The 24,392-nt window shown below is 56.3% G+C and overlaps 1 protein-coding gene across 1 annotated transcript; it reads left to right on the top strand.

The window, feature by feature from the left end:
• The first annotated feature begins 2,186 nt into the window (after positions 1 to 2,186).
• Positions 2,187 to 20,249, top strand: TMPRSS9 (transmembrane serine protease 9). The gene is made up of 19 exons (XM_088672868.1): positions 2,187 to 2,272; positions 3,703 to 3,878; positions 4,157 to 4,284; positions 5,152 to 5,219; positions 5,332 to 5,498; positions 6,657 to 6,698; positions 7,056 to 7,169; positions 8,043 to 8,214; positions 9,642 to 9,916; positions 11,956 to 12,501; positions 12,600 to 12,771; positions 13,663 to 13,934; positions 15,191 to 15,327; positions 16,568 to 16,928; positions 17,256 to 17,372; positions 17,894 to 18,065; positions 18,643 to 18,908; positions 19,137 to 19,273; positions 19,499 to 20,249. The coding sequence occupies exons 1-19, from the start codon at positions 2,193 to 2,195 to the stop codon at positions 19,658 to 19,660; spliced, it is 3,564 nt and encodes a 1,187-aa protein (XP_088528994.1). The 5' UTR covers positions 2,187 to 2,192; the 3' UTR covers positions 19,661 to 20,249.
• Positions 20,250 to 24,392: the final 4,143 nt, after the last annotated feature.

Raw genomic sequence — 24,392 nt, 5'->3', positions numbered from 1 at the left:
ATCAATTCTTCGGCGATCAGCCTTCTTTATGGTCCAGCTCTCACTTCCATACATCACTACTGGGAAAACCATAGCTTTAACTATACGGACCTTTGTCGGCAAGGTGATGTCTCTGCTTTTTAAGATGCTGTCTAGGTTTGTCATTGCTTTTCTCCCAAGAAGCAGGCGTCTTTTAATTTCGTGACTGTTGTCACCATCTGCAGTGATCAAGGAGCCCAAGAAGGTAAAATCTCTCACTGCCTCCATTTCTTCCCCTTCTATTTGCCAGGAGGTGATTGGACCAGTGGCCATGATCTTGGTTTTTTTGATGTTGAGCTTCAGACCATAATTTGCGCTCTCCTCTTTCACCCTATTTTCATCAGAGAAATGTTGGGAGGGTTAGGGTTAGGGTTAGTCATGTGAGCCCTGAGCCGACGAGATAATACAACCTTTAGAAAACATTTGAAGGCAGCCCTGTCTAGAGAAGTTTTTTAAGTGTTTCATGTCTTATTATGTTTTTATATATGTTGAAAGCTGCTCAGTGTGGCTGGGGCAACCCAGTCAGATGGGCGGGTATTGTTATTGCTGTTGTTATGGAATAAAGGTAAAGGAACCCCTGACCATTAGGTCCAGTCGTGACTGACGCTGGGGTTGCGCGCTCATCTTGCATTATTGGCCGAGGGAGCCGGCGTATAGCTTCCACGTCATGTGGCCAGCATGACAAAGCCGCTTCTGGCGAACCAGAGCAGCACACGGAAACGCCGTTTACCTTCCCACTGTAGCGGTACCTATTTATCTACTTGCACTTGGACGTGCTTTCGAACTGCTAGGTTGGCAGGAGCTGGGACCGAGCAACGGGAGCTCACCCCGTCGCGGGGATTCGAACCGCCGACCTTCTGATCGGCAAGCCCTCTGATCGGTTTAACCCACAGCGCCACCCGCGTCCCCTGTTATGGAATAGGATGTCCCTAATAATAATAATAATAATAATAATAATAATAATAATTCATTACTTATACCCCGCCCATGTGGCTGGGTTCCCCCAGCCACTCTGGGCGGCTCCCAACATTAAAAAACTTCCCTAAACAGGGCTGCCTTCAGATGTCTTCTAAAAGTCAGATATTTTCATTGGAGGGCATGCCCTCTCCCAGCCTTCCCCAAGTTTCCCCTGGGGGCTCTGATTCCTTCTGACCCCCCCCCATCTCACATGGGCCCCTCCCCTTAGATGCAGGGAGCTGTGGGTGAGGAGGGTCTGTTTTCCAAATTTCCGACAGCTCCTCAATCTCGCATTCAAGAAAAAGCCATTCTCCTCGTAGTGTTAAACTGTGGAACTCCCTCCCACAGGAGGCAGGGATGGCCACCAATCTAGCTGACTTTAAAAGAGGAACTGGGCAAGTTCATGGAAGAGGAGAGGGCGCTGGGTGGCTACCAGCCACGATGGCTCTGCTCAGCCTCCCCATTTTTGAGATAGCAGCGCTCCTGAGTGCCAGTTGCTGGAAACCAGAGGAGGGGTTGGCTCCTGCTTGGGGGCACCTGGTCAGCCACTGTGAGAACAGGATACTGGGCTGGACAGGCCCCCTTTGGCCTGAGCCAGCAGCCAGGTTCTTCTGGTGCCCAAACTTCGGCCCTCCAGATGTTTTGGACTACAATTCCCATCTTCCCTGACCACTGGTCCTGTTAGCTAGGGGATCATGGGAGTTGTAGGCCAAAACATCTGGAGGGCCGCAGTTTGGGGATGCCTGCCCTAATGGAACCTCTAGGTCCAGAGGCAGGCTATCTGAACTTCCAGGTCTTTCGGGGTATTTGGCCACTGTGGCTGGTGGCTGGATGGCCCCTTTGGCCTGATCCAGCAAACTTGTCATGTGTTGGAGGCAGGGGTGCCAACTTGAATAAAATGTTGTGAGGACCAGTGGCGGAGCTTCATGCTCTGGCACCGGGGGTGGGGCTGGCACCCGTTCTGTGGGCGGGACGCACTTCCCGGAGGGGCGTGGCACACTTCCCGGAGGGGCGTGGCACACTTCCCGGAGGGGCGTGGCACACCTCCCGGAGGGGCACGGGGCGCCTCCCAGAGGGGCGTGGCACACTTTCCAGGGGTGGGGTCACCTCCTGGAGGGCCGTGGCACACGTTCCGGGGCGTGGCGCGCCTCCCGGAGGGGCATCACATGCATTCCGGGGGCGGGGTGTGAGTTTTGGGGGCGGGGCGGGCACCAGCGATGGCACCCCTTGGAGCCCGCCGCTCGGGGTGGCCCACCCCTACCGCCCCTATCTTCCTACGCCCCTGGTGGGGACCCAGGTAAGCCCCTCCCCACATGATGCAGTGCGTGCACACCATTTGAGTAGGAATGCCCACCCACTTTGTGGGGGTACAGCCCCCTGAAATATTTTATTGTGGGGATGGAGCCCCCACAGCCCCTAGGAGTTGCAGGATCTCCCAAGGATAGTACCCAACAGCAGTTGTCTGTGTCATCTAGCTGAAAGCAGCCCCCCCCCAATGAAATCCCAATATCTGCCCAGAGGTACAAGCATTTCCCCAACCCTTTCACAACGAAAGTGCAGGATAACAACCCCACAGTTTCTGAAGAAGGGAATTCTTCTCGGCGCCAAGTAACGGCTGCAGCAGCCAGTGATCTGGACGGCTTTCATTCCATTTCTCCTTTGCTTTCCACAAGAAATGGCTCAAGGAGAATTGTTCCTCAGCTGCCTTGTCAGTGGCCCCAATCTCAAGGCTCCCCATCCCTAGGCAGCACCTGCGGATTCTCCCAGGGACAAGAGGAGGGCTGAGCCGAAGGGCTGAGCGCCAACTGCTCATTGAGATGCAACCAGGTCAGCACCGCACCTTCCTGATACTAGTCGGAATCTCCTTTCTTGTAATTTGAAGCCAATAGTTCAGGTCCTCCCTTCCAGAGCAGCAGAAAACAAACTTGCTCCCTCTTCCATGGAACAGCCCTTTAGATTTTTGAAGATTGCTCCCCTATCTCCTCTCAGTCTCCTCTACGCTAAACATACACAGCTCCTTCAACCATTCAGGGCCGGCTCTACGGCCAGGCTGGTTGGCGCCACGCAGCCGCAACTGCCCGTCCGCTGGCCGCTCCGCCGCGCAGCAAGCTCGCCCACCCACCCGTCGCGCAGCAGCACCCTCGGCGACAGCGCTGGGCGCTGAGCCCGGCTGCCTGCCCACCCATCGCGCTGGAAAATGGGGCAGTGGGGGGCGGCGGAAGGATCCGTCGCACCACGGCGCCAGGGCGCCAAAGGTGCTTAAGACGGCCCTGCAACCATTCCTCATCAGGCTTGGTTTCCAGACCCTTGTTCATCTTGGTCGCCCTCCTCTGCACACCTTCCAGCTTGTCAGCATCCTTCCTCAATTGTGGTGCCCAAAATTGGAAACAGGATTCCAGGTGTGGTCTGACCAAGGCAGAATAGAATGTGACTATGACTTCCCTTGATCTGGACACTAGACTTCTGTGGATGCAGCCTAGACTAATATTAAGGGTTTTTTTGCTGCTGCATCACCCTGTGGACTCATGTGGTCCACTTTAGACCCCAGGATCCTTTCCACGTGTCTTACTGGCAAGCCATGTGTCCAAAACGGGAAGGGGAAGGTGGATCTAAGTGGGAGGGGGACAGAGCCTAGCCAAATCTTCCAGAGTTGATACTTGAAATCTGAAAGGGCCAGAATCCCTTGCCAAAAGCCATTTTAGCCCCTGTTTTCTTCCCCTAATGTAGAACCTCTGCAGTCTGCAGGACAAGCATGGAGCCGCCAGCACTCCCCGCTGGGAAGCCTGTGCTGGGGGGAGAGAAGTGCCGTCCTGTTTCTGGGGGAGACAGCATCCGCTGCAGGCTGACCCTGGTCTCTATCCTCCTGGGTGCCATCACGGCCATCTGTGGTGGGATGCTGATGGGTGAGTCCATCCCTGCGGAAATTGGATTCATTTCTCAAACTTGCCTTAAATTTGTATCCCCTACTTCCCTTCTTCGTCAGGCGTTTACACACACCTGAATTCATTGCAACGTCTCATTAGCATTACTGCATTCATTCATGTTGTAATGTTTATGTGTGGCTTGGCAGCCTGTCCAACAGGTGCAGATTGGGGTGCTTCTTCTGTCCTGGCTTCTGCCCTCCCCCCAACACTGGTGCTTTTGCACCAACCCACCCAATGCCTCTTCTTCCTCTCTGCAGGCTTCCTGGGGAAGCAGGAGTTCCTGGCAGATCACCTGGTGGAGCTGCAGGGCCTCCGCTATGAGAGCAGCCTGCAGTGCCCGAGCTCCAACTATCACCGCACCTTGACCCCCGTCCTGGAGAGGCTGGTGAGGGCAGACAGAAGAGCCCCTGGGGGGTGTGGGTGGGTGGGGGGCTCTGCATATTAATGCTCCCCCATAAGCACTGGAGGAGCTGGGGGGTTGGGGTGGCCATGGCAGGCTTTGATTTCTGGTCCCTTCAAGGCAGGAGCAATGCTGGATTTAGGGGGGTGCCGGCGAGGCAGCACAAAGTTGAAAAGATCAATCACTGATAAGATCCACATGGGGGTGCCAAATTTTAGCCTTGCACCAATTTTTCCTGCTGAGGGTCCAGGGAGGAGGTTCGCTGACAGTGGGGAGCCAGCAGTAAATCACACCTAGCAAGTTGGAGTTCATGCTCTCTTAGCAAAAACAGAAGTGTCGGGCCTAATGAACACGGCAGCTCACCTCTGGTAGGTCTTGCTCCCATGAAGCAGTTGCTGAGGCTAAAGGTCCCCATCTCCCCACAGCTGTCTAAGCCTCCCTCCTCCACCCCTGGGTTATCCCCAAGCAATCAGAGACTGCACCTGCATGCAGCCAACCTCAACCCCTGCCCTCTTCATGCCACTTCTTGTTCAGGGAGAACAGCAGGGAGGGGAGCTTGTCGGCACAGGAATGGGAGACCCCCACAACTCTTCCCAGCCAGACTCCTCTCTGCCTCTTGGCCTCCTTCCTCTCCTGTTTCAGCTTCTCCCTCTGATTCTGGACTCCTCTCTGCCACAGACTCTCCCCGCTCACAAAGCCCTGTTACCTCTTCTACCTCGTCGTCACACACACCCCCGAGCCCTGAACCTTCTTTCTTGGGGGATCCCCCAGCTGGTTCCTCCCACCATTCCTCCGCGTCCAATCAATCCATGACATTCACCCATTCCCCCCCCCTTTTCTGTCCCGTCTCAGTTCAAAAGCAGCTTTCAGAACTCAGCCCTGGAAGGGACCTGTGCCAAGTGCTCCGTCTTGCAATACAGGTAGGCTGAGCCATGGAGTGTGTCCACTGCCCCGCCCTGCCCTGCCCTGGTGCTGCAGGTGAGGGGAAGCAGCCTGGCCCCCACCACCTGCGCTTGTGTCTCCACTTGGCAGGAAGGGCAATGCCAGCATCCTGGTCCACTTCCGCCTATGGTTCTCCTCGCAGCCGCTCAGCCCAGACGCAGAAGAGCAGGCGCTGGAGAGGGGCCTGGCAGCTGCGCTGGGCAACAGAGGAATCACCCTGCCCTCCTACGGCATCATCTGGGCAGCCTCTCTCACAGGTAGCATGGAATCATCCCTCGCCCATCGTCCAGGGGTAGGGAGGGCAGGCATGCAGGTGGCCTCTCCTTGTCCTCACAACTACCCTGTGAGGTAGGCTAGGTAGCAAGCAAGATCAGTCCCTGCCTGAGTGCAGAAATTCGGATCTGGGCCTCCTACTCCTGCCAGTCACTGCAACCCTCTCATGCTGGGGGCAAGGTGGCAGCTCTTGCATCTCAGCAAGGAAGGTGAGGGGCAGGGGCGTAGCGAGCCGCCGCGACGCCCGGGGCGGCAAATTGCCATGCACCCAGGGGGGGGCGCGGCGTCGCTACGTAACGACGCATGCTTGTTACATAGCGGCACATGTGTCGTTACGTGGCGGGATATCGCTGCCCCACCGCGCCTCCAAAGCCGCGCGCCTCCAGCTACAAACTCCAGGTAAAAAGCCAGAGTTATCAGAGTTTGTAGCTGGAGGCGCGTGGCTTTGGAGTCGACGGGGGGGCGATACCCCGCCACGTAACAATGCATGGGCAGCGGGATGTGGAACCCAGGGCGGACCGCCCCATCGCCCCTCCCCCATTGCGATGCCCCTGGTGAGGGGAGAGCTGAGGCTTCCTCATTTGATGGCAGCCAAAAGGTTTGGCCTTGCTGGACCAGAGGCAGCTTAGAAAATCTTTGCACTCTGTGTAGGGGGAGCCATGGCAATGAATGCGGGGGCTGTGTCCACACACGCACACACCTGCCCTCATCATGATATTGTTAAATATTTGTATACTGCCCTATACCTGTAGATCTCAGGGTGCTCAGGCACAAGAAAAAGTTGCAATATAAATACACAGAATGCATGATGAAAGTAAAAACAAAGACAACCCAATAACCTCCCTTTAAGCACAATTTGTCCCCCAAAGGTACCCAGGAACAGCAGCATGCCCCCCATGGAGGTACAACCCCAGCCCCCTTAAACTACAACTCTCTCCCAGGATATATTTTTTTTGGGGGGGGGAGAGCCATGTACTCTAAGGGACAGGCATGGGTCCAGAGCCCTGTGGGTTGAAGAGATGTGCTGGGGATTTCAGGAGGGGGCCAAGTTCTGGGCTGGAGTGGTGTCCGTGGGGAGCAGTTGGGCTTTTGGAGACCAGCCCCCATTCTTCACACACACCCCACACCTCTCTCTCACACAGGGTTGAGCAGCGACTCCCCTTCAGGAACAGGACTGAAATCAGGTAGGCTTTTTAAAAAAACATTTTGTGAGCTCAGGACGTGGGTGGAGAGCAAAAGAGTTTTATTCTCTGCAAAGCCATGGGGGGAGGGGGGAGGAAGGGGCTATCTAAGGCTTCTGGCCATGCTGGCTCTGCGGGAGGCAGATGGCCAGTTGCTGGGCATCTTCAGCAGGCAGGAGAAAAGGCTGTTGTTGTGCTCAGCGCCTGCTTGGGGCTTCCCACCTGGGGCCTCTGCGACAGGATGCATGGCGAGGCGGGTCCAGCTTCCACAGGGCTCCCCCGAGGACCTTGGCCCTCCCCAAAAAGCAGCTGCCTCGGGGGGGGGGGAGGCTGTGACCCATCCTGCTACCACCCTTGCAGGCACCTGCCCAGGGACGGCCTTCACCTGCCACAGCGGCCAGTGTGTGCCACGTGAGAATGTGGAGTGCGATGACCGGAGGGACTGCCTGGACGGCTCTGATGAGGCAGAGTGCGGTGGGTCCTAGTCTTCTCCTTCCTCTCCTTCCTCATCTTCCTCTCCTCCTCCTCCTTTGCCCCTCCTTCTTCTAGGAGTGCTGGGATATTCCCACCCAGAGGTGACCTCCCCTGGGTTTCTCTCTTCATTCCATATCCTGGCAGGGATTTCCCCCACGTGATTCCACGGGTGAAGCAAAGGGGCCTCTTTTCACCTGGTGGTTGCATTAAACCCAGGGGTCAGCAAGGTTTATCTTGCCTGGGCCGGATGGGTCCCGCAGAGATCCCTCTGTGGCCCAGATCATGCGTGTGCATGAGCGCACGCACCTGCAATTTCCGGCGTCTGCACATGTGCAGACGCAATTTTCAACAGCACAGAAGCGAGTCCCTGTGCCACGCTGCGCTGCTTTAGCTCGGTTACGCAGCTCGGTTCGGAGGCAGCTCGTGGGCCTGTCAAATGAGCTCCAATTAAACAATTAAATGTGCCCGGTGCTCCCTTTGAAAAAAGGAAGGGGTTAGGATGACCGCTGGAAGTGGCAGGTGGGAGCTGCCATCTCAGAAGTGGACTCCCCCTCCTGTGCATGCCTCCAGGAGAATGCATCTCACTGCCTGCTGCTGGCACCTCCTTGCATCAATGAACATAAGAACAGCCCTTTGAAAGCCGTCCAAACTGGTGGCCATCACTGCCGCCCATAGTTTAACCAAGTGAAGGATTTTCTTCTCGGTTCTGAATCCCTCTGCCCGCTGCTGCCACCTGGGGGCAGATAATTGTAACTGCAGCCTCTTTCTAACCGCTCTGCTGCCACCTGGTGGCATGTTGGAGTTACTGCAGACCATTTCTACCCCTGAGTGGGGACTGCTGACCCTGCCCCCCTCTCCTCTCTTGTCTTGCAGACTGTGGGTCTCGGCCGGCCATGCAGGCAGCCAACCGGATTGTTGGGGGTTCAGAGGCCGCCCGGGGGGAGTTCCCCTGGCAAGTCAGCCTGCGGGAGAACAACGAGCACTTCTGCGGGGCCACAATCCTGGCTGCCAAGTGGCTGGTGTCTGCAGCGCACTGCTTCAACGAGTAAGCCCGACCAGACCCATTTCCTTGCTTCTCCCGCAAGAGACTGAGTGCACCATGCCTTGCTGGGTCATGGCAAGTGGGCAGCTCTCTGATGCTGAGAACCTTGCAGGGTTAGGGAAAGAGACTGGAGGTGGGTGGGTGGGGTAACTGGCACGTGGGGCAGTTGGTGGGTCTCAAGCCTTTGGTGTGCCAGGGACTCACCCTGCATGCAAAGACAGACTGCGATGGACAGAGCAGATGAGACCAAGTGTGGGTCCAGCAGCCAAGAAGGCAGGTTCTGCCTGTGCTGTTGAGGGAAGTATGGCTATTCAAACAATAACATTATTAGCAAGTCATGGTGCTTTTTTATAAACACACTAGCTGGCCCGGCCACACGTTGCTGTGGCTCAGTCTGTTAAATGGACCCTCAGAGTCCCCCTACCTTCAGAGTCCCCCTTCATTTTGTTGAAATGTTTTACGTGTGTTCTGTTTACACAAGCTCATCCTTATGACTCCCCCCACCCTGTCCCAACCCATGACCTATCCTGTCCCCTCCTCCCCCCCATCCCGGCTCATCCCTGTGATTGGCTCCACCCTGTCCTGACCCATGACCTATCCCGCCCCCTCCTTCCCCCATCCCCCACCCAGGTGAGCCCCCACCTCCATTCAGCCCAGTCTGGAAAGCCGAGCCGAGATGCTGTGGAGAGGGAAGCTTTCCTAGGTGCAGTACCAGCGTAACCGTTGCTAGGGGGCACTGTTTTGCAACCTCTCCTGTACTCCCAGCATGCACTTTCGTATGATTTGTGAGTTCTGAAACACAGGGTTTGGGTTTTTTTTTACATGGCCCAGGTGTGAAATCTGTCTACGCAACCTGTATATGGTCACTCTCATATTCGCTTTGGACGTTGTGTCCAAATTTGAACGCAATCGGTCAAGCGGTTTCGGAGAAAAGTGGACACCCAACCACATAGCCTTTTTATATATATATATATTTATGTATATAGATTCCAGATATATTTGTATTTATCCATACACTATCTGCCAGAGCTGCCCTCTCCTATCCATTACAGGTAGGTAGCCGTGTTGGTCTGAGTCGAAGCAAAATTTAAAAATTCCTTCAGTAGCACCTTAAAGACCAATTAAGTTTTATTTTGGTATGAGCTTTCGTGTGCATGTGGGATAAGTTGATTGAAGAGGGTTCTTAATTCTAAGACCCTTAGGTACAATGTCCAGGTTCTTGCATTTAGTCAGAAGTGTGCATGCACACGAAAGCTCAAACCAAAATAAAACTTAGTTGGTCTTTAAGGTGCTACTGAAGGAATTCTCCTATCCATTGTTCAAAGTGGCCCATGCCAAAATCTTCCCATTGAATCAATATCAGTCTATTGGCAGAAGAAAGGGTGCAAAGAGCCCATTGATGTGCCCTGAAGCTCTCCTGCTGCCAACAGGTTCCAGGATCCGGGCACCTGGACGGCCCATGCTGGCACTGTCTGGCTGAGCGGCAGCGAAAGCAGTGCAGTGAAGGCTGGCGTGAGCCACATCCTCAAGCACCCCTCCTATGACACAGACACGGCCGACTACGATGTAGCGCTGCTGGCGCTGTCTGAGCCATTGCCCTTCGGCAAGTACGTCCAGCCCGCCTGCCTGCCGGCCTCCAGCCATATCTTCCCCTCTGGCAAGAAGTGCTCCATCTCCGGCTGGGGTTACCTCAAGGAGGACTTTTGTAAGCACGACCTTTGGCGAGGCAAAAGTGGAGGAAGGAGTGGGGGGCCACGGCTCAGCCGAGCCTACCTCACAGCAGGGCTCCTGTGGAGATGGGGGGTGGTGTGGCTCAGGCAGGGGGCAAAGGGGGCTGAGCTCTGCGCTGAATTGGGCAACTGCCCCCCTGAGGGATCCATGTGAGGAGGAGCTCTCTTTGGCTTCACAGACAGCATTGTACGGTGGGTAGTTTTGCCACAGGCAGGGAGGCAAAGGTGAGTCGTTGTGGTTGGGCACTCTCCAGCCTCAGTTGTTCCCTCGGGGGGCTGGTCCCTGTTAGTGATATTGCCAGGCCTGGTGCGTCCATTTAGGCGGACTAGGCCATTGCCTAGGGTGTGAAAATGGAGGGGGCGCTGCCGAGCCTGCCCCGCAAAACCCCCGCACCACCGCCGCCCTCCCAAGGCACGCACTCACGCTCCTTCCGAAGCCTTCAGCTATGGGCACTGCCGCCGCCGCTAAGGAGCTCAAAGCGTCCCCTCCACAGGCGGGAAGGCGCCGAGCTTCTCCCTTGGCCCACGCTCCTCCCGCCAATGGAGGGGACGCAGGGGCATCAGTGGTGTGCGTGCGTGCGTCATGACGCATGTGTCATGATGCATGCGCCGGGGTGTGTGTGCCAGAAGGTGTTTTGCTTAGGGTGCAAAAAGCCCTAGCACCGCGCCTGGATATTGCCAGGGAGACCAGAGCAACTGACTTGCCCCCAGTTAGCTCTTTCACTACTGGCCGATAATTGCCAGTTGAGTTCCTTTCCCTGGAGCAGCAAAAATCAAGGGCCCAGTGTTCAGTAAGATAGGCTTGCCTTCAGATTTCATTTCACAGCAGAAGTGGCAACTACAGAGGCTGGCATGAACGTTTTATCAAGCATTTATTTAACAAACAGCTGGACAAAAGATGAACACATACAGTCTCTTCACATACAAAGAAAGAGAACTAACTTCTCCATAGCTCTCTTAAGGTGGAATGGAAAATTACAACAGTCCTTCCTGGGGGGCAGGCGGGGACCTTAAGGTTGCTTTTCTGCACAAAGTTTGAGGTTGCTGCTGCTCCACCTCCTTCCCCACCTCCTTTTCCCTCTCGTTGCACCCAAAGGAACATTGTTTGGGGCAGGAGGAACTGAGCACCCCCATTTTTCTCTGTTAATCCTGAGATACCAGCCAACCCTTAGCACAGATTTGGTTTGATTTAAGATTGCTATTCTGCTTTCGCAGCAAGAAATGTGGGGCTCACAATAGCAGCAGCCTTTTAAAAAGCGAGTGAACAGACATTGCAATTACTATAAGGGAAAGCACAGCAACATTTTAAAAATAAGAGAGCAGCCACAAGTTAATCAGAAGAATTACACACAGGTCCAGCTATCCAAACTCTCCTTCAGACAAAAAAAAAACTTTGTCCAAACCATAGCTGCCAAGTTATCCCTTTTTTAAAGGGATTTTCCCTTATGCTGAATAGGCTTCCTCGCGAGAAAAGGGAAAACTTGGCAGCTATGGTCCAAATGTGACGAATTCGTACCAAAACCTCACCATACAAGCTGTGGATTCAAATATCCAAACAGCCAGAGCTGCATTTTGTACTTCAAGGAAATAAGCAGCCTTAAAGAATCCTGACTTTTTTTGTTTCGCTCGTCCACAGCAGCGAAACATGGTTGTGGATTTGAAGAGAGCATTTCCCTCTTCCTTGTTTGCCTTTTGCAAAGTTTCAGGGTTCCCCCCCCCCAGGTTTTCTAATAATCTGGGGGTCAAAATTAGAAATGAACCCATAGGAATTGCCTTGTTATGCAAACACAGACCTATGTGTTTCCTGAGAATGCTTTGCATTCTGATAGTGGGGCCTGTGTGGAATGCAATTCAACAGCACCATGGCCATTCAGTTCAGCGCCTGCCCCTCAGCTGCCCTGCCCTGGAGAGCACAAGGTGCCTAGAACGGGCAGGAGGAGTCCCTGCCAGGATGCGTCCACCTGCATTGCCCCTCAGGCCTTGCCCCTAGGCTCCACCTTTCCTCTCTCCTCAGTGGTGAAGCCAGAGCGGCTGCAGAAGGCCGTGGTGGAGCTGTTGGACCAGACACTATGCACCAGCCTGTACAGCAACGCCATCACCGACCGAATGCTGTGTGCCGGATACCTGGAGGGCAAGGTCGACTCCTGCCAGGTATGGGCAGAAGCAGCCTCTGGCTGCAGCGGAAGCTCTGGCAGGAGGCCTCTGGCATGCCACGGTGCCCTTCCTCTCTCCCCTTCTCGCCAACAGGGGGATTCTGGGGGCCCACTGGTCTGCGAGGAGCCCTCAGGCCGCTTCTTCCTGGCCGGAATCGTCAGCTGGGGCATCGGCTGTGCGGAGGCCAGGCGCCCAGGGGTCTATGCCCGGGTCACCAGGCTGCGGAACTGGATCCACGACACCATGGCCACGTTCACGGCCCCACCAGGCCCCACCCTCCCCACGACGGCCTCCACCACCCTCCTCCCCCTGGCAGCCACCAAGGGCACCAGCACCACTGGCAAACCCCTACCCAGCCCCACCACGGCCGGGGGCAAGCCAGCTGCCACGCTACCACGGCCCCAAGGTAGAAAGCCCCCTCCCCTGCACAGGGCCCAACTGGACTCCTCCTGGGGCTTGTGGGGCACAGCCGCTGCAGGCTCACCCTTCTTTATCTTTGTGCAGAGTGCGGCCGCCGGCCTGGCTTCTCCAAGCCCATCAAGATAGTGGGTGGCCTGGATGCCTCTCACGGGGAGGTCCCCTGGCAGGTCAGCCTGAAGGAGGGGCTGAACCACTTCTGTGGGGCCACCATCATCGGGGACCGGTGGCTCCTTTCAGCTGCCCACTGCTTCAACCAGTAAGTAGGGAGAAAGGTGGTTGAATCAAGGTCCAAATTGTAGAGTTCGAAGGGGACCCCCAAGAGCCCCCCAGTCCAACCCCCTGCAATGTAGGAACTGGTGCTAAAGAATCCCAGATAACATTAAGGTTGCAGGTTTGACACCCCCCCCCTCCGGCCTTATGGGACAGCTGCCTATTTCTACATTGCAGGGGGTTGGCATAGAGGACCTCAGGGTCCCGCCCAGCTCTCCAGTTCTGGAGTGCCGTGCCTGCCCACTCTCTGCTTAAAAGGAGGAAGGAGGGTGCACTGCTTTCTGATCAGCACCCTCCCTCCGCTCTCCAAAAGTAGGAAATAGAACCCGGGAACTTCTGCAAATGGGGACTCAGGTGCTGTAATGGTTGTAGCTTGGTGTGGCACCTTAAGGGCAGTTGATGTCACCAATTCACACTATCAGTCGGCACCGGGGGGGGGGGGACACACCAGACCACCCATTTCCCCAGAACCAGGGGAAATTCCACCCACATCAAGAGGGTCCTGGGTCGGGGCGGAGGGGGCTTAGTGGGCAATTTCCGATTGCTTGAAAGCTGTGGGGAGGTGGGGACTTTGAGTCTTGGCAAGTGATTTTCATGGAGTGAGACCACTGGGAAGGAGCCACTCAGCCAAGTCTGTGGAAGTTGTGCTTTTGCAAAAGAAAAGAGTTCTCTCTAACTTGGAACTGTGTGATTACTGACTGACCGGCTGTTGTGACTCAGGTGGAGAGGAAGGAGCTAGGTGGGGGAGAGACCCCTTTGTGGGCATGGTGACCCCCAGAGATGAGCGCCCCACCCACCCATTCACCCACCTGCCCCTGGCCTGGCCGCCACTAATGGTGTGCCTGTGCCTGTCTCTCATTTCTGCCCGTGCTGGTAGCACCAAGGTGGAGTACCTGACAGCCTTTGCAGGCACCACCTGGCTGTCGGCGGCAGATAGCAGCTCTGTGAAGGTGAGCGTGAGGCAGGTGGTGCGGCACCCCTCCTACAACCCGGCCCTGCTGGACTTTGACGTGGCTGTCCTGGAGCTGGAGCGCCCCCTCCCCTTCAGCAAGGTCATCCAGCCCATCTGTCTCCCTCTGGCCGTCCACAAGTTCCCCGTGGGCAGGAAGTGCATGATCTCCGGCTGGGGGAGCCTCCAGGAAGGCAATGGTAAGCACTTTCTCCTCCCCCCCCCCTTGCAGGCAGCGCAGGAGCCAAGGAGACAGGCCTTTGGATCCATCTAGCTCCCTGCAGTCTACACTGACTGGCAGCAGCAGTTTCAAGCAAGGAGCCTTTTCCAAACCCTGCTGCAGGGGAGATGCTGCAGGGGATAAAGTAGCTCAGTGGGTGGAGCGTGAGACTCTGAATCTCAGGGTCATGGGTTTGAGCCGCATATTGGGCAAAAGATTCCTGCATTGCACAGAATTGCACTAGGTGACCCTCAGGGTCCCTTCCTTCCATGACTGAACCTTTCTGCATGCAAATCAGGCTGCTGAGCTAGTTGTTGTTGTTGTTGTTTAGTCGTTTAGTCGTGTCCGACTCTTTGTGACCCCATGGACCATAGCACGCCAGGCACTCCTGTCTTGCACTGCCTCCCGCAGTTTGGTCAAACTCATGTTCGTAGCTTCGAGAACACTGTCCAACCATCTTGTCCTCTGACGTCCCCTTCTCCTAGTGCCCTCAATCTTTCCCAACATCAGGGTCTTTTCCAGGGAGTCTTCTCTTCTCATGAGGTGGCCAAAGTATTGGAGCCTCAGCTTCACGATCTGTCCTTCCAGTGAGCACTCAGGGCCGATTTCCTTCAGAATGGATAGGTTTGATCTTCTTGCAGTCCATGGGACTCTCAAGAGTCTCCTCCAGCACCATAATTCAGCTGAGCTAGTAGGGGAGGGATATTCCAGAACGTTGAGCTTTAAAAACAACACACACACACACTTTTGTGTGTGGATCCTCCATGTGCAGAAGCAGTCTACCTGGCCTGTTTCACAGAATTGTAGAGTTGGAAGAGGTTCTGAGGCATGCCACTAGTCCAACCCCTTGCAATGCAGGAATCTCAACTCAAGCATCCCTGACAGATTCCCTGCTCAACAACCTCCACCGCCTTCCAAGGGAGTCTGTTCCACCATCAAATGGCTCGTGTCTTCAAAACGTTCTTCCTAATGTTTAGTCAGAATTGCCTCCCCTGCAAGCTGAACCTGTCAGTTCGAGTCCCACCCCTCAGAGGCTGAGCAGCAGAAAACAAGCTGGCACCACCTTCCATGGGGCAGCCCTTCAGATATTTGAAGATGGCCACCCCCATATTTCTCTTCTTCCCTCTTCCTTTCGTGGGTGTCCTGGAAACTTCCCTCCAGCAGCTACTGGCAACTGCTCTGCCCCCTGACCTGACCTTCACCCCTCCCTCCCCTCTGCCCTCCCCCTCCCTGCAGCCTCCAAGCCAGAGAACCTCCAGAGAGCCTCTGTGGGAATCATTGACCAGAAAACCTGCAATGTCCTCTACAACTTCTCCCTGACAGAGCAGATGATCTGTGCTGGGTTCCTGGATGGGAAGGTTGACTCCTGTCAGGTGAGGTGTGACTGAGGGTGACCAGCCTGGGATGCCCCATTCCTGCAACCAGAGCTAGGTGCTCATTGGAAGGCCCCTGCTTTGCAGTGTAATGTTGAGTGTGAGTGCCTGGAGGCGGTTGGAGGATGGATGGCGGCTAACAGATTGAGGTTGAATCCTGACAAGACAGAAGTACTGTTCGTGGGGGACAGGAGGCGGGCAGGTGTGGAGGATTCCCTGGTTCTGAATGGGATAACTGTGCCCCTGAAGGACCAGGTGTGCAGCCTGGGAGTCATTTTGGACTCACAGCTGTCCATGTAGGCGCAGGTCAATTCTGTGTCCAGGGCAGCTGTCTGTCAGCTCCATCTGGTATGCAGGCTGAGACCCTACCTGCCTGCAGACTGTCTAGCCAGAGTGGTGCATGCTCTAGTTATCTCCCGCTTGGACTACTGCAATGCACTCTATGTGGGGCTACCTTTGAAGGTGACTCGGAAACTACAACTAATCCAGAATGCAGCAGCTAGACTGGTGACTGGGAGCAGCCGCCGAGACCACATAACACCGGTCTTGAAAGATCTACATTGGCTCCCAGTACATTTCCGAGCACAATTCAAAGTGTTGGTACTGACCTTTAAAGCCCTAAATGGCCTCGGTCCAGTATACCTGAAGGAGCGTCCTCACCTCCATCATTCTGCCCGGACACTGAGGTCTAGCACCGAGGGCCTTCTAGCGGTTCCCTCGTTGCGAGAAGCCAAGTTGCAGGGAACTAGGCAGAGGGCCTTCTCGGTAGTGGCGCCCGCCCTGTGGAACGCCCTCCCAACAGATGTCAAAGAGGAAAACAACTACTGTACCAGATTTTTAGAAGGCATCTGAAGGCAGCCCTGTTTAGGGAGGCTTTTAATGTTTAATAGATTGTTTTATTTCATTTTTCTGTTGGAAGCCGCCCAGAGTGGCTGGGGAAACCCAGCCAGATGGGCGGGGTATAAATAATATATTATTATTATTATTATTATTATTATTATTATTATTATTATTATGTTCCCCCTGCAGAGCTCTGGTTAAAAGGACCTTCTTTTGGGGGCCCATGGCTCTTTTCCAGACACACTAGGGGCCACTTTGCCTCTGGGACTTGGTGAGGGCGGAGTTGAGAAGAGACCCTGTAAGACTCCAGAGGGAGCTGCTTCTCCTGCCTGGGAAGCTTTGTTAGCTTTGTTCGCATGGGTGCCCTTGCTGAGCTGGTTGCTCCCATCTCTCCCCACAGGGCGACTCAGGGGGGCCCCTGGCCTGTGAGGAGACGCCAGGTGTGTTCTACCTGGCGGGGCTGGTCAGTTGGGGGGTCGGCTGTGCGCAGGCCAGGAGACCCGGCGTCTACGCCCGCATCACCAAGCTCAAGTCCTGGATCCTGGAAACTATCTCACCATGCCCCAGCACCACAACCAAGGCCGTGACCACATCCAGCACCACAACCAAGGCCACAACCAGTGGCAGCGCCTCCTCCTCCTCCCCCAGCCTGCCTTTGGCTAGTCAAAGGACCACCGAGGCCGGCCCAAGCACCAGCCTCAGGGCCACCCCCAGCACAGCCAGGCCAGCAACCAACACTCCGAGAGCCACCCAGTTTGCAGGTACATGGCGAGGGCATGAATGGGCAGAGCCGTTAGCATATCAATAATAAATTATTGTGATTATTAGCAGGGTGCCAGGCGAAGGCTGATGCCCTCAGGAACCTGGCCTCCAAGGCAGGGGGTGCAGAACACTGCAAGGGTCATCTTTCTTGCGGTGAGAGACTAAACACTGGGAAGCCTCTCCTTTGGGCTGGGCCTGTCACAGTGCCCAGCCCTTTCGTGGCCCACATAGATGTGCCCAGCGAGCTGGAGGACCCCTGTGCAGGCCAAGAGGGTGGAGGGTCTCCACTCCCCCATTAACTTGCTCACCACCCTCCCTGCCCCCAGCTGTGCCCTGCACCCCGTCCACCTTCAAGTGCTCTGGCAAAGTCTGCATTGGGAAAGCAAACCCTGAATGTGATGGTGTCATGGACTGCAGCAACGGCAGGGATGAGGCCAACTGCAGTAAGTGACCTCCCCTCTCCCCCTCTGCTCCCCTAGTCCATATTTAGCTCTGCTCACGCCCAACCAGAGGGACCCAGGTGGCGCTGTGGTTAAACCACTGAGCCTAGGGCTTGCTGATCAGAAGGTCGGCGGTTTGAATCCCCACGACGGGGTGAGCTCCCGTTGCTCGGTCCCAGCTCCTGCCCACATAGCAGTTCGAAAGCACGTCAAAATGCAAGTAGATAAATAGGAACCGCTACAGCGGGAAGGTAAACGGCGTTTCCATGTGCTGCTCTGGTTTGCCAGAAGCGGCTTTGTCATGCTGGCCACATGACCTGGAAGCTATACGCCGGCTCCCTCGGCCAATAATGCGAGATGAGCGCGCAACCCCAGAGTCGGTCACGACTGGACCTAATGGTCAGGGGTCCCTTCACCTTTACCTTTTTACCCCCAACCAGACAGTGTGGGGAGCAAGCAACGTGGCAGGGGGCTCACAAGGGCCCGGGCACCCTCTCAGCCTGCTTCTCTTTCCACCCGCCTAGACTGCGGCTTGACCTCAGCCTTGGCTTTCAGCAAGATCGTGGGGGGCAGTGGCGCAGCACGAGGGGAGTGGCCGTGGCAAGCGAGCCTGTGGCTGCGGAGGAAGGAGCACAAGTGCGGGGCGGTGGTGGTGGCTGACCGCTGGCTTCTCTCGGCTGCCCACTGCTTCGATGTGTGAGTTGCGGGGGGCTGTGGCGAGCGCTGGGGGTGGGGAGAGGTGGCAGGTGAGTTGGTGGCAGACATTGCTCCCCTGCTCCAGGAACAAACTCCTTCCTGGTGAAGAAAACAGGTGAAGAGGACCCCATCCTCTGTGGTTCCCCCCCCCCAAGCCAGCAATGTTTTCATGGCACACGAGGGCACTGCCAGACCCCTCCTCAATACCGCCCTCCTTCCCCTTGGACCCCAGGCATCCCCTTTGCTGTGAGGCCCCCAACCAAGGCCAGTCCACTCAAGAGGCAAGAGATGAAGCAACTGCCTCAGGTGGCAAGATCCATTGGGGCAGCAGGTGTAGTCTCCAAGGAATGCACCAAGGTGAAGGGGAGGGGCTGCTGGTCTCCTCCCACCCTTCTTCCTGATGTAGACCCTTACTCCCCGCCTTCTTCCCTGGCTGGGAAGTGGAGGGATCCACTGGTTCTCCTCAGGTGCCAAAATGTCTTGGGCCGGCCCTGCCCCCCTTTCCCCTAGAGATTGGGGAGACAGACAGAGCAGGCCTTGGGCTGGCCAAAGGTCCCAAGTGCACCGTCTTCCTCAGCTACAGCGACCCCAGGATGTGGGTGGCCATCCTGGGGACACCCTTCCTGAGCGGCCTGGACGGGCGGGTGGAGAAGATCTTCCAGATCCACAAGCACCCCTTCTACAACATCTACACGCTGGATTACGACGTGGCGCTTCTGGAGCTGGCCTCCCCGCTGAGCTTCACCAGCATGGTCAAGCCTATATGCCTGCCGGACCAAGCCCACCTCTTTGGCCAGGGTGCCCGCTGCGTCATCACTGGCTGGGGCTCCACCAAGGAGGGAGGTAGGAGGGATCCTCTTCCCGGCTGGGTAGGGGAGCACCCCAAAGACTGGCCCTCTGACCACTCTGGCTTCCCTCAAAACCCAGGCAGCCAAGCAGCCTCAGATCAGCTGGCTCTATGGGGTGCCCACAGGCAAAAGGGCAGGATTGGGCCCTGGGCCTTCCTCGCTGTGAGTCTCCTGCCCCCTCTCGCTGCCGGGAAGCCCAATTCCACTCTGCCCTCCCCCGCAGGGCTGATGGCGAGGCAGCTGCAGAAGGCAACCGTCAACCTCATCGCAGAGCAGGACTGCCGCCGCTTCTACCCTGTCCAGATCAGCAGTCGGATGGTCTGTGCTGGGTTCCTGCAGGGGTCTGTTGACAGCTGCTCCGTGAGTCTCGGGCGCCCCCCCCCCAGAGGGCCCACATCACCTCCCCCTCAGTCCTGGCTGCACCAGGTGGGACGGGAGGGAAGCACACAGCTGGCCAGAAATGGCTGGAGCTGCTTCTGAGAGGGGAGGAGGGAGAGAAGGCAGTTCACGGGGCCTGGGGGGGTCCCCTTGCCCCAGAGCCCCATCCCCGCTCCCAAGGACACTCTGTGCCTTCTCCCTCTGCAGGGTGATGCCGGCGGCCCCCTGGCCTGCAAAGAGGCTTCGGGAAGGTGGTTCCTGGCGGGCATCACCAGCTGGGGCTACGGCTGCGCCCGTCCTTTCTTCCCGGGGGTCTACACCCGAGTGACAGCTGTGCGGAGCTGGATCGCACAGAACCTCAAGGCGTGACTCAGGGAGGAGGCAGGGAAGTGGGGCCTGGCCGGAGGATGGAAAAGCAACTCTCCTTTGGAAGACCCTACTCTGCCTTTAATCAGCAGAAGCACTTTTAGGACATGTTTTCTCTGAATAAAGAGGCTTGCCTGCCTCACTTGGGCTTCACACAAAGGGCAGGAGGAGGCTCCCCCTTCCTCTCCTGGCCTGTCCACTCTACCACCCCATGATCTCTGGCCGTTACCCTCATGGAAGGAGAGCAGGTGACCCCAAGCTGCCTCTTGGGAACACAGGCTGAAGGACGGATGAACGGACGGGGATCCTTGCCTCAGGAAGAAAGTGTTTCCCTTGGACAGTCTGGCCAGAGACACTGCCTCGACTTCCCTTTCCGTCATACTTCGCCCCCTGGGTGGGGGGCTCTGCCTTGTGTCGAAGGGCTGGATGTGGGGTGGCCTCAAGCCTTCTCTGTGCAAAATGAGCAAGAGAAGCACTCAGAGGCGGCCGGAGCAACGGACAATTAAACAAACCCCTTTGTGGAGTTTGGCGTGTGCTGCAGATTTTGTGCTACGCAAACAAAGGTTCTTTCTCCCAGTTACGCTTAAAAACAAATCCAGCCCCCAAATCTGCAGAAACTGGGTGGGGAAGTCTCCCCTGCTACCCACAGAGACCACACACACACATCCCACTTTCACAAAAAGCAGGAGGAGGCCTTGGGCTCAACTGGAAGAGGTTCCCTGGGCCTCCACCTAAATGCTCCCCTGTGCAAGAGGGAAAAGGTCCCTTCTTGTAGAAATCCAGCATGTCAGGGAGAAGCGGCCAAGCTTCTGTTTTCAGAGGGCAGGGCTTCTTTCACAGCACAGTTTGGTTCAGGCCCGCCCTATCTCCTGCCCCCAAACTAAATTTGTTCATTCCCCGTGCACCACCGGCTCCGAGTTCTGCAAGATCCAGCAGGGTGATGCTTGGTCTGGGGGCAAAGGCACCTAGTCCACTACACAAGCCCTGGGGGTGACTCAGCCAAGCAGTGAGTGGTGCCCCTGCAAGCCCTCCTTGGCATGGCACTGTGCCCAGCCATGGGGCCGACTAGCACCCAGTTATCCTAAAGCAGGGGTGCCCAAACTTTGTTCAAAGAGGGCCAGATTTGATTACATGAACATGAATGAGTAAGCTTTTTAAAGGATTGAAGTTGTTGAGTATTTTTAGGGTTGCAGTTGTTGAGCTTTTTTACGATTTTACCCCAGAGTTGTTGAGCTTTTTTTGGGATTGACTGTCACAGGGCTCGGATTAAGCCCACAAAACGGACTTTGGACATGCCTGTCCTAAAAAGAAACAGAATTAGAACCAGCCCATGTTGAATCAGGGGCACGCCTGGAATTTGCTGGACACTGCAGAGACCCCACTCTCAGGCAGAAATATCTCTGAATGATTTATCCACTCGTTTTCTAATTCACACACACCACCAGCAGGGTTAATTCAGGCCTTAGGCTGGTTCTCCTGGCTTCTCTTCATCCCACTAGCATGGCCCCCTCTACCTAAAGCCATAGCTGCCAAGTTTTCCCTTTTCTCGCGAGGAAGCCTATTCAGCATAAGGGAAAATCCCTTTTAAAAAGGGATAACTTGGCAGCTATGCCTAAAGCTTGCTTCCATTTCTCAGCACAGGCCCACAGGAAGCCAACTTGGGGTGCTGGGAAGACAGGGGCATAGGTCAATCACAGAATGGTAGCCTTGGAAGGCGACCCCAAGAGTCATCTAGTCCAACCCCCTGCAAAATGGGTTTGCTTTCCCTGGGACAGAGCGAGGGCGCCCCCTGCTGTGGAAGAAGCTGGGCTGGGGCTTAGGGCTCCTGCTGACGAGGCTCATTCTCCCCAGAGGGTAAATCTGGATCAAATGGGGTGAGGGGCGGGCAGAATTCTGAATGCCACTGATGCCCTATAGACGCTGGGGGACGGAGAATACCCCCCCCCCCCAAAGCCAACGCCTGGAAGCCCCTCCACGAAGTCCTCCGGGGCGCGCGCTTTGTTGTGCTTTTTTCCGGTCCCCTAAAACCTGCTCAGGAGCGTCGTGTTTGTGGGAAGCTGACCCGACCCGTGGCTCCCAGGAGCAGCGCCCCTTCCCTGGGCGACGCACTGCCTCGGGACTCACCCAGAGCGACTCCGGAGTTAGTCCGGAGGGCTCTCGGGGGGACTTGCGACCGAGGCGTCGGCCGCAGCTCTTGGATGGGTGGCGCGGTGGCTCCGGGGCGCGCTCAGCCGGGCCGCCGCGCGCCCCCGCGCAGCCCGTGCTGCAGCTAGCCGGCGTGGAGCGCGACGCGGAGTGCCAAACCTGCCGGGCGCAGCGGAGCGGCGGCGGCCGGAGCAGAGCAGACCGGGCCTGGGAGGCGCCCGCGGGGAGCAGCCGCCCAGGTAGGGCCGAGCCGGGCGGGGGGCGGGAAGGTCTGGGTCTCCGCCGCGCATCTTCTGCTCCGGCCGCAGGAGGGCGAGCTGGAGAGGGTCTCCTGCTCCCCGACTCCTGCAGCTGGAGTGGGGCTCCGCTGCCCCTGCGCGGTGAGGAGTCGGGTCTCCTGGAAATAAGCGAAGCGGCGGCTGCGGCTGAGGGTGATGCAGCCCCTTCCCCAGCAACAGGCGCTCCTCAAAGTGAGGCCACAACTCTGGGCTCGGACAGGGCCTGGGGGGCTCTTGAAGCAGGCAGCGGAGGGTCGCAGCGGCTCCGGCTCTTTGGACAGGAGAAGGGGACTTAGAAAGCGGCCTGGAGCAGAAAAGCCCCGATGCGGCGAGAACGGGGAGCAACTGGCGGGGAACGTGGTGCCTTGTCCAGGCCTCGCTTTGTGCCGTCCGCTGCCGGGAGCAGGATACTGGGGCTCCTCGTTTGCATGTGCTCAGAGAGCTTCTTTCTCCCTGGTGATCTGTGAGGGTTCCCAGGGACCTCAGTAAGGAATCTGCGTCCCTATGACTTGGTCCTCTGGTCGAGCGACGCAGATCCTGCGCTCATTTCTCCTGCTCTTTTTAAATGGTGCATTCCTGAGCAGTGTCGCCACGCTTTAAAGGGGGCGCTGTGTCGGGGGGGGGCACCTGAGGAGAGGCGATTGCGCAACCGCGGGGAGGAAAGAGCCGCCTGACAGCGCCACTGCTGCCCTCGTGTCTGCTTGTAGGCGTCCCACTGATTTGCCATGGGAAGATGAAGGGTGCTGGGTGGCCGAAGTGGGCCTCCTTTGGCCTCATTCGGTTGCTGCAGGGCCCTTCTCCTCTTCCAGATTCTCCCTGCCATTTGTCCAGACCGAGGAGGACCCTCTTGCCTCCTTTGAGTGCTCTCTCTCCCCCCCCCTTCCCGTTGCAAATACTTGGTCTTTTCTCTCCCTGCACACAGATGGTTGTTCTCTGCGGCGTCTTGTGCGCTCCAATGCACATGGTGCGATCGGGAGGGGAGGGGAGAGGCAGAACTCCTGGGTCCTGCTCCTGACTCATCTTGAGCAAGTCTGTGCTGCGGACATGAAAAGGGGGCTCTCCCCTTGTGCTGGGGATGAACGCACACAAGCACACACACACTTTTCTCCAGTAACAGATTCTAATCTGTGTGAAACCTCTTTGAATTGTGCACTGGGGGGGGGGTCACAGCTGGGCACCATCTGCCCTGATCCAGACTCACCCAATATCATCAACATGGTGCTTGCTTGCTTGCATGCTTGCCTCCCTGTGTTCAAGGGGGCTGACTCTCCCTAGGCCGTTCTTGGAATTGTGACCGCTGTCACATGCAGACACCTTCCAGGAGCCACAGGTGAGAGCTGAGAGCAGGGCGGGGACCAAAAGTGGACAATTCCCCCCAAAAGGAGCAGGACTTGTCCATCACCAGAGGTGCTGCTGCCCTTCCCCATACAGCCCATAATAACCCCTCTCCTGCAGTAGGTCAATCATCCTGCCTCTTGGTGATTGTGGCATTTTCTGCAATCAGAATAAATTGAACGAGGAAGTCATCTGACCCTCTGGTCGGGTTTGAATTGCTGATGGCCCTGGGTCCTGGTGGCTTGCCTTCTTCAATTAAGACTGAATTTTGAAGGACCCAAAACAGTTTGTACACCAGGAAGTGCTATAAAACAGGCCACATGTACATGGGCGTAGCCAAGGGGGAGGGCAGGGAAGGGCAGCTGCCCCCCATCAATAAAAATCAATAAAATACATAGCTGAGGTTCAGCCCCCCTTAAAAAAGACGTCCATGCTCTGAACCAGGCAAAAACACGGGGGGGCGGGGCCATTGAGGGATGTGTGCTTAGTAGATATATGTTGTTTTTGGGTGGGGGGGTTGGTGCATGTGTGGGAGTCCCTGTGCATCCCTGTGAGTTATAAAGAGCCGCAAGGCAGTCCTGTGAGGCATGCAAATTGTGAATTAGGGCACAGATGGTTCCCTCCAAGTTTCATTTTAAGATGCCTTGATAAAGATATTTATAGCTGCGTATTTATTCTGCATCTGTACCTACCTTCCTACCTACCTACCTACCCACACACATTCTAACTGAAGGCTGGAACAGATGTTTGGTTTCCTGTTCCCCAGTGGAGAATATTTGTGCCTTCTGGCCTTTTGGTAAATGCTGCTGTTGTCACTGTTCTTGCTCAGGGTATTCGTTTCCTGCCTCTTTGATGGCCTTGCCTGGCCAAGTGCTTCCTCCGGCTTCCTTTCCACATCCAGTGGTCCTAGACTACTAGCACCTTCCAGTGTTGAGGGGCTGCATCCGCTGATGGCCAACCTGCTCTAATGGCGAGAA

This window comes from Zootoca vivipara, chromosome 6 (assembly GCF_965207765.1).
Source record: "Zootoca vivipara chromosome 6, rZooViv2.hap1.1, whole genome shotgun sequence".
Lineage (NCBI taxonomy): Eukaryota > Metazoa > Chordata > Lepidosauria > Squamata > Lacertidae > Zootoca > Zootoca vivipara.
This window is presented reverse-complemented; position numbering and strand designations above follow the sequence as displayed.

Bases quoted from the DNA above. Each gene is read 5' to 3' on its own strand.
- TMPRSS9 (XM_088672868.1), top strand. From the start codon at position 2,193: ATGGCACCCCTTGGAGCCCGCCGCTCGGGGTGGCCCACCCCTACCGCC. The intron at 7,170-8,042 runs GTGGGTCCTAGT...CTTGTCTTGCAG, and splicing joins CTCTGATGAGGCAGAGTGCG to ACTGTGGGTCTCGGCCGGCC. The intron at 12,502-12,599 runs GTAGAAAGCCCC...ATCTTTGTGCAG, and splicing joins CACGCTACCACGGCCCCAAG to AGTGCGGCCGCCGGCCTGGC.